Genomic DNA, 8,577 nt, shown 5'->3' on the forward strand with positions numbered 1-8,577 from the left:
GCTCATTCTGTTGTTTATCAACGGTCTGGGGGCTCATTCTGTTGTTTATCAACGGTCTGGGACTCATTCTGATGTTTATCAACGGTCTGGGGCTCATTCTGTTGTTTAAACCTGGGGTCTCTCCCTACCTGTCTGTCTCTCTCCCTGCCTGTCTGTCTCTCTCCCTACCTGTCTGCCTGTCTGTCTCTCTCCCTACCTGTCTGTCTCTCTCCCTACCTGTCTGCCTCTCTCCCTACCTGTCTGTCTCTCCTACCTGTCTGTCTCTCCTACCTGTCTGTCTCTCCTACCTGTCTGTCTCTCGTACCTGTCTGTCTCTCGTACCTGTCTGTCTCTCTCCTACCTGTCTCTCTCTCCTACCTGTCTGTCTCTCCTACCTGTCTGTCTCTCCTACACGTCTCTCTCTCATACCTGTCTGTCTCTCTCCTACCTGTCTCTCTCTCCTACCTGTCTGTCTCTCTCCTACCTGTCTGTCTCTCTATTATCTGTATCTCTCTCTCCTACCTGTCTGTCTCTCATACTTGTCTGTCTCTCCTACCTGTCTGTCTCTCCTACCTGTCTGTCTATCCTACCTGTCTGTCTATCCTACCTGTCTGTCTCCTACCTGTCTGTCTCTAATACCTGTCTCTCTCTCTCCTACCTGTCTGTCTCCTACCTGTCTGTCTCTCCTACCTGTCTGTCTCCTACCTGTCTGTCTCTCCTACCTGTCTCTCTCTCCTACCTGTCTGTCTCTCCTACCTCTCTCTCCTACCTGTCTGTCTCTCTCCTACATGTCTGTCTCTCCTACCTGTCTGTCTCTCCAGGAGGGTCCCAACAGCCTGATCAACGAGGACGAGTTCTTCGACGCGGTGGAGGCCGCTCTGGACCGCCAGGACAAAATAGAGGAGCAGGTATGACATCACTATGACATCACTATGACATCACTATTAATGTCAACGTCTCACGGAGAGGCTGGGAAGCTCGTAGCGCGCCACCGAGTGGCGCGCTACGAGCTCGTAGGTCTGCTATTTTTGAAAACCATGGTAACCATGTGTTGTTGTTGTCCCTCAGTGTGGTAACCATGGTAACCATGTGTTGTTGTTGTTGGACAGTGTCAGTCGGAGAAGGTGAGGACTCCTCGCCTGTCGTCGGTTCCTTCTGGAGACGTTTACTCTTCCATCGCCACGCACAGGTTCTCTGCCACGGTAAATACCCCTCTATTACCCCCCTAATACCCCTCTGATACCACTATATTACCCCCCTAATACCCCCCTAATACCCCCCTAATACCCCTCTAATACCCCTCTATTACCCCCCTAATACCCCTCTAATACCCCCCTAATACCCCTCTACAGAGCGGCTTTCTGTGTCTGTCCTGAACTCTTTCATTTCTTACTTCCTCTTTTTCTCTCCTTTTTTCCTCCCTTGTTCTCTCTCTCTCTCTCTCTCTCTCTCTCTCTCTCTCTCTCTCTCTCTCTCTCTCTGTGTCTCTCTCTCTCTGTGTGTTCAGACTCATAGTCTCTCGACCTCGCTGTCCTCTGTTGAACTAGTCAGTGCCTCAGATGACGTTCACAGATTCAGTGCTCAGGTACTGTGTGTGTGTGTGTGTGTGTGTGTGTGTGAGAGAGAGAGAGAGTGTGTGTGTGTGTGTGTGTGTGTGTGTGTGTGAGAGAGAGTGTGTGTGTGTGTGTGTGACATATATTTTTGGGGTTCTCGACACGAAGTAGTTTGAGAACCACTGGAACTATTCTGATTGGTTGAAACCGCTTTCTAGCCGTGCTTAAACCACGATGATGGAACGGCTGATCAAGAAAAACCATTCAGCCGTGCTGTTCTCCCAGAGAGCAGCAGACTGGGTGGCTAGTAAGGTTGGACGGATTGGGACATTTTAAAACCCCGGTTTACTATTGCCAAAATACCGTGTCTTTCGGTTTTACCGTCTAATTAATTTTAACGTGGCCATGCGTTCGCATTATTTCATTTTGTTAATCAGAGACTGCTATTACAGTCTATCGCCACAAGATGGCCCCTTTCGCTATTGTAATGTCTCGTCAGTCATGTTGGCCTGTCTTGTCCCTCTCTGCCTACCGTAGTGTATACTGTAGCAGTGTAGTCTATGTGTAGCCCCCAGGAACAGGAACTGCTCCGAGTTGATCTCAGTGATTATTTTACCCGTTACATTAGTATCTTATGATGTGACAGAAACGAGTCCTGAACGCATCCATAAACAATGCGCGACGACGCGCTGTAAGCTTGTAGATCGGCTATTTTCTGCACGCGCTCCGCAGTACGGCGACGTATAATTAATTCTAGATTGGAAGTGGAGACGCAGCCGTTGTCTCGCATCAGATTATTTCAGCATGATCAACTGAGTTTAGTTCATGCCTCACAGAGAGTGGGCCAGTTGATCAACTGAGTTTAGTTCATGCCTCACAGAGAGTGGGCCAGTTGATCAACTGAGTTTAGTTCATGCCTCACAGAGAGTGGGCCAGTTGATCAACTGAGTTTAGTTCATGCCTCACAGAGAGTGGGCCAGTTGATCAGCTGAGTTTAGTTCATGCCTCACAGAGAGTGGGCCAGTTGATCAACTGAGTTTAGTTCATGCCTCACAGAGAGTGGGCCAGTTGATCAACTGAGTTTAGTTCATGCCTCACAGAGAGCGGGCCAGTTGATCAACTGAGTTTAGTTCATGCCTCACAGAGAGCGGGCCAGTTGCTGTTGCTGATAGGAATATTTTTGCAATGCTGAGCTGCAACGAATCTGTTCTGTGACTGTCTGTCCCAGCATAGCTCTGTGTCTGTGCCACAGCAACAAGTGATTTTGTGACTTGACGTAAACCATACAGCGCACGCACGCACACACACACACATAGTTTATTATTTAGCGCTTGTGTGTCACTTGGCTTCAGCGTTGCCTGTCATGGTGCACGCACGTTAGGGGGAGACGGGCGGGGGAGAGCACGGCAAGTCTTGTAACTGGCACAATAATTTAGTCAGACACAGACGGACGGATGGATCACGCGATGCTGCCATTCTCCACTGCTTCCGTAAACAATAATCACGGCCACCCAACGCTCATGTCAGGTTAAACGGTTTGCCGGTTTTGACGGATGAAACCTTAATGAAATCATTAAACCGTATTAAACCGCGAAACCGAAATATCGCACAACCTTAGTGGCTAGGCTAGCTAGTTTCTGTTCTCCCAGAGCGCAGCAGACTGGGTGGCTAGGCTAGCTAGTTTCTGTTCTCCCAGAGCGCAGCAGACTGGGTGGCTAGGCTAGCTAGTTTCTGTTCTCCCAGAGCGCAGCAGACTGGGTGGCTAGGCTAGCTAGTTTCTTGGGGACATCTGTGGTCGTAGTGACTACATCTGTCATTGAAACATTATTCTTTTTCAGTGATTATCTTAGTTTTAAGGGTAACTGTTGTATAATTGCAATATTACACTCATGACAATAAAGAACAGCTTCTCGTGTCATATTGCACACTGAGTAATCTCTCTCTCTCTCTCTCTCTCTCTCTCTCTCTCTCTCTCTCTCTCTCTCTCCATGTTAACTCTGTGTGTGTGTCTCTCTCTCTCTCTCTCTCTCTCTCTCTCTCTCTCAGGTAGAGGAGATGGTTCAGAGTCACATGACCACCTCTCTCCAGGATGTGGGCGGAGACGCCAACTGGCAGCTGGTGATAGAGGAGGGAGAGATGAAGGTACCGACCACCGGGGGGGCGCCAAAACACAGCATGCACGCGCCCACACACACACACACACACACACACACACACACACACACACACACACACACAGCTGGTGATAGAGGAGGGAGAGATGATGGCAATCATCCACCAGAGGGCGCTAAAACACCAACACACACACACACAGTTACAGTGTAGTCACACAGTCAGTCAGTCGGTCCACATTCAGAGCGCTGCATCCAGAGAACACAACGCGGAGAATTCATCTCTCGTGGCGGTTATTCCAGGTGTAGAAGAGAGAGGGGGAGGAGAACGACCCTCTCAAAGCCCCCCATGTAGTCATATTATAATATTCTGTTATTCCAGGTACAGTAATATTATAATATTGTGTTATTCCAGGTGTACAGGAGGGAGGTGGAGGAGAACGACCCCCTCAATGCCCCCCATGTAGTCATATTATAATATTCTGTTATTCCAGGTACAGTAATATTATAATATTGTGTTATTCCAGGTGTACAGGAGGGAGGTGGAGGAGAACGGTATCGTCCTAGACCCTCTCAAAGCCACCCATGCAGTCATATTATAATAATATAATAATATTGTGTTATTCCAGGTGTACAGGAGAGAGGTGGAGGAGAACGGTATCGTCCTAGACCCTCTCAAAGCCACCCATGTAGTCATATTATAATAATATAATAATAATGTTATTCCAGGTGTACAGGAGGGAGGTGGAGGAGAACGGTATCGTCCTAGACCCTCTCAAAGCCACCCATGCAGTCATATTATAATAATATTATAATAATGTTATTCCAGGTGTACAGGAGGGAGGTGGAGGAGAACGGTATCGTCCTAGACCCTCTCAAAGCCACCCATGCGGTGAAAGGCGTGACGGGACACGAGGTGTGTCACTACTTCTGGGACACGTCGGTCAGGATGGACTGGGAGAGTACGTCTTCTTCACACCGTTTATAATAACAATGATGCACAATGCATTGTTTTGTCCCCCCGAACCTCAAATGACGTCACATTGTAGGCTCTACAGAGCCCAATGACGTCACATTGTAGGCTCTACAGAGCCAAATGACGTCACATTGTAGGCTCTACAGAGCCCAATGACGTCACATTGTAGGCTCTACAGAGCCCAATGACGTCACATTGTAGGCTCTACAGAGCCAAATGACGTCACATTGTAGGCTCTACAGAGCCCAATGACGTCACATTGTAGGCTCTACAGAGCCAAATGACGTCACATTGTAGGCTCTACAGAGCCGAACCGACTTCTATTCGGCTCTAAAATAGGAGTATGAATCGGCCCTTAGAAACAGTCATCTAGGATCATAAGAACAGTGGAATGGAACTGGTTGGAATAACGTGTTCCTTCCACGTGCTACGTCCAACCAGGGAAACTCCCCCCTGTCAGGTGTAAAGGAGCAACTTGGACACTCAGGCATGAAGGGAGCATGAGTTAAGTCCGTTGCTCTCCCCAGGTTGGCGGAGGGTGTGTAGAGCCCAGGATCACAGTAGATGATTGGCACAGGGGTTACAAAATCGTGGGATAAAAAAAAAAAAGAACAGTGGAATGTCTGAGTATCCATGACTACAGTGTGCTGTGTGTCTACATTCAAATTACATTTACGTTGCATTAAGTGTTACATGGAAAACTGTGTCTAACTTAAAGTGTTGTCTTTTTTTAGCCACCATAGAAAACTTCAACGTGGTCGAAACCATGTCGGAGAACGCCGTCATAGTTTACCAGACTCACAAGGTAAACAAATACACATTTATACATGTATCAATACGTCATAGTTTACCAGACTCACAAGGTAAACAAATACACATTTATACATGTATCAATACGTCATAGTTTACCAGACTCACAAGGTAAACAAATACACATTTATACATGTATCAATACACCATAGTTTACCAGACTCACAAGGTAAACAAATACACATTTATACATCAATACACCATAGTTTACCAGACTCACAAGGTAAACAAATACACATTTATACATCAATACACCATAGTTTACCAGACTCACAAGGTAAACAAATACACATTTATACATGTATCAATACACCATAGTTTACCAGACTCACAAGGTAAACAAATACACATTTATACATGTATCAATACACCATAGTTTACCAGACTCACAGGGTAAATAAATACACATTTATACATCAATACATCATAGTTTACCAGACTCACAAGGTAAACAAAAACACATTTATACATGTATCAATACACCATAGTTTACCAGACTCACAAGGTAAACAAATACACATTTATACATGTATCAATACATCATAGTTTACCAGACTCACAAGGTAAACAAAAACACATTTATACATCAATACGTCATAGTTTACCAGACTCACAAGGTAAACAAATACACATTTATACATGTATCAATACACCATAGTTTACCAGACTCACAAGGTAAACAAATACACATTTATACATGTATCAATACATCATAGTTTACCAGACTCACAAGGTAAACAAAAACACATTTATACATCAATACACCATAGTTTACCAGACTCACAAGGTAAATAAATACACATTTATACATGTATCAATACACCATAGTTTACCAGACTCACAGGGTAAACAAATACACATTTATACATGTATCAATACACCATAGTTTACCAGACTCACAAGGTAAACCAGTAAGACGCGCAAACGCGGGAAGCGAACGCAGCTGAGACCCTGCAGATCATGTCTGTCTGTCTGTCTGTGTGTCTGTCCCGCTGTTACTGTATATGTGGACCTGGCCCCTTTTGTGCCCATATATGGAGCTGAGTGGACCTGGCCCCTTTTGTGCCCATATATGGAGCTGAGTGATTGCTGATGCAACACACTCCATATTTGGATAGCGGGACAGACACACAGACAGACAGACAGACAGACACACAGACAGACATGATCTGCTAGGTCTCATAGTAAGTGCTCACTGCATTCGCAATAAATACACATTTATACATGTATCAATACATCTTAGTTTACCAGACTCAAGGCAAGGCAATTTTATTTATGTAGCACCTTTCATACTCAAGGCGATTCAAAGTGCTTTACAGAATAAAAACAAATACAGAGTGCAACAGTGCACTTTAAAAGGAATACAGATTATAATAGATACAATTACATTACATTACAACAGATACTCCCACCTTTAATAGAAACACAGTTAATTGGCACGGTGGCACAGTTGGTAGTGCTGTCGCTTCACAGCTAGAAGGTCCTGGGTTCGATTCCCCGCTCGGGGCACTGTGGGTGCTGGCGGCGTGTTTCCTCCTCCGCGTCATCAGTGCCCATACCCGAAGGCGGGGTTGGCGAAAGGGCCTTTCTGTGTGGAGTTTGCATGTTCTCCCCGTGTCCCCTATAGGGTAGGTACCCTCACATGTTCTCCCCGTGTCCCCTAGGGTAGGTACCCTCACAAAAACATGCAGTGATCCTGGTCTCTAAACTGCCTCCCCCTGGCCAGCCGGGGCGCCTGATGGAAGGGAAAGGAACTGGTTGGAATAACGTGTTCCTTCCACGCGCTACGTCCAACCAGGGAAACTCCCCCCTGTCAGGTGTAAAGGAGACACTTGGACACTCAGGCATGAAGGAAGCATGAGTTCAAGTCCGTTGCTCTCCCCTTGTCCCCCATATATGGGGACTAGGTTGGTCTCCCCTTGTCCCCCATATATGGGGACTAGGTTGGTGGAGGGTGTGTAGAGCCCAGGATCATTAGATGATTGACACAGGGGTGAAAAATGGGTTACAAAATCGTGGGATAAAAATATATAAAAAAAGAAACGCAGTTAATTAATTATTTAAATAAATACATTTTTAAATGTGACTTAAAAACGGCTATGGTTGGGGATTTTCTAAATGTAACCTGGCATGCTATTCCAGGTTTGTGGTGCATAATGGTGGAATGCTGCTTCACCATGTCTTGTTCCAGCTAGCGGGTGAACTATCAGTAGGCCAGCCTCAGATGACCTAAGGGTTCTGGAGGGTTCATATGGCTTCAGCATGTCTGAGATGTATAGCTGGGCCCAAAGCCACAAACACATTTATAGACAACTTATAACATTTTAAAATCAATTCTCTGGGACACTGGTATAGCCAATGTAAGGATTTTAGGATTGGTGTAATATGGTCATATTTTCTAGTTTTTGTCAGGACCAGGGGGGCAGTCAGACAGATATTTTGTGAAGCCACTAAGGAAATTAAAGTTCATATAATGGCCTGTTGTGGCGCTGTCATTGGGCTCAAAAAAACCCATAGCCCCATAGAAGTCCATGTATTTGGGCCCAACTTCACCTAGACTGTATTACCTTAATAAACATGGTCATGAATACTTTCTGCTTCCAGTCACTAGTTTAAAGTCTCATTTCTAATGTCATAATATTCTTTTTGGAAAATTATGGTCCCATTTATAAAATAAATTACCATAAAGCCGCGCATGTTCTGAGGGGCGTGGCTACCGTTACAGTCTATGAACGGGATCCCCCTCCCACTCGAGTCAAAATAAAAACCAATGAAGAAGAAGGGGGGAAGTCCCGCCTCGTTGTCTGGGCCAGCCAATGGGCCAGCTGGGCCCAAACGGATCTAGAAAGATGGCGACTTCCATTGCAAGGACTGACAGGCTTCATTTTACGTTCATGTTAGACCCGCGGAACGCTTTGTCCATATTTTTTACAGTCTATGGTCAGGACTCTAGCAGCAGCATTCTTAATTAGACTCACAAGGTAAATAAATCATAGTCATGAGGACAGCCAATGGGGGAGAAGGACTGCTCACCATCAGCGTGGAGTGGGTGGGGCTCAGCGCAGGGCAAATTATGACACAGTGAGCACATGGATGAGATTTAACCAATGGTTGTGCTTTCAGAGGGTTTGGCCCGCCTCCCAGAGAG

General features: G+C 45.8%; 1 protein-coding gene across 2 annotated transcripts in view; it reads left to right on the forward strand.

The window, feature by feature from the left end:
- Positions 1-8,577, forward strand: part of LOC308330301 (ceramide transfer protein-like) — a 35,001-nt gene that overhangs the window by 24,466 nt on the left and 1,958 nt on the right. Inside the window, exons 9-15 of one of the 2 annotated variants that reach the window (XM_080785136.1) lie at positions 801-887; positions 1,089-1,181; positions 1,487-1,564; positions 3,579-3,674; positions 4,473-4,605; positions 5,354-5,424; positions 8,553-8,577. The exon at positions 8,553-8,577 is cut by the window's right edge and continues 104 nt beyond it. In XM_080785136.1, the coding sequence (XP_080641262.1) occupies positions 801-887; positions 1,089-1,181; positions 1,487-1,564; positions 3,579-3,674; positions 4,473-4,605; positions 5,354-5,424; positions 8,553-8,577 (583 nt within the window). The remainder of the gene's footprint in view (positions 1-800; positions 888-1,088; positions 1,182-1,486; positions 1,565-3,578; positions 3,675-4,472; positions 4,606-5,353; positions 5,425-8,552) is intronic. The other variant, XM_080785137.1, reaches the window with a different exon arrangement.

The sequence above is a fragment of the Protomyctophum bolini genome, assembly GCF_963924005.1.
Source record: "Protomyctophum bolini genome assembly, chromosome: 16".
In the NCBI taxonomy this organism is placed as follows: Eukaryota; Metazoa; Chordata; class Actinopteri; order Myctophiformes; family Myctophidae; genus Protomyctophum; species Protomyctophum bolini.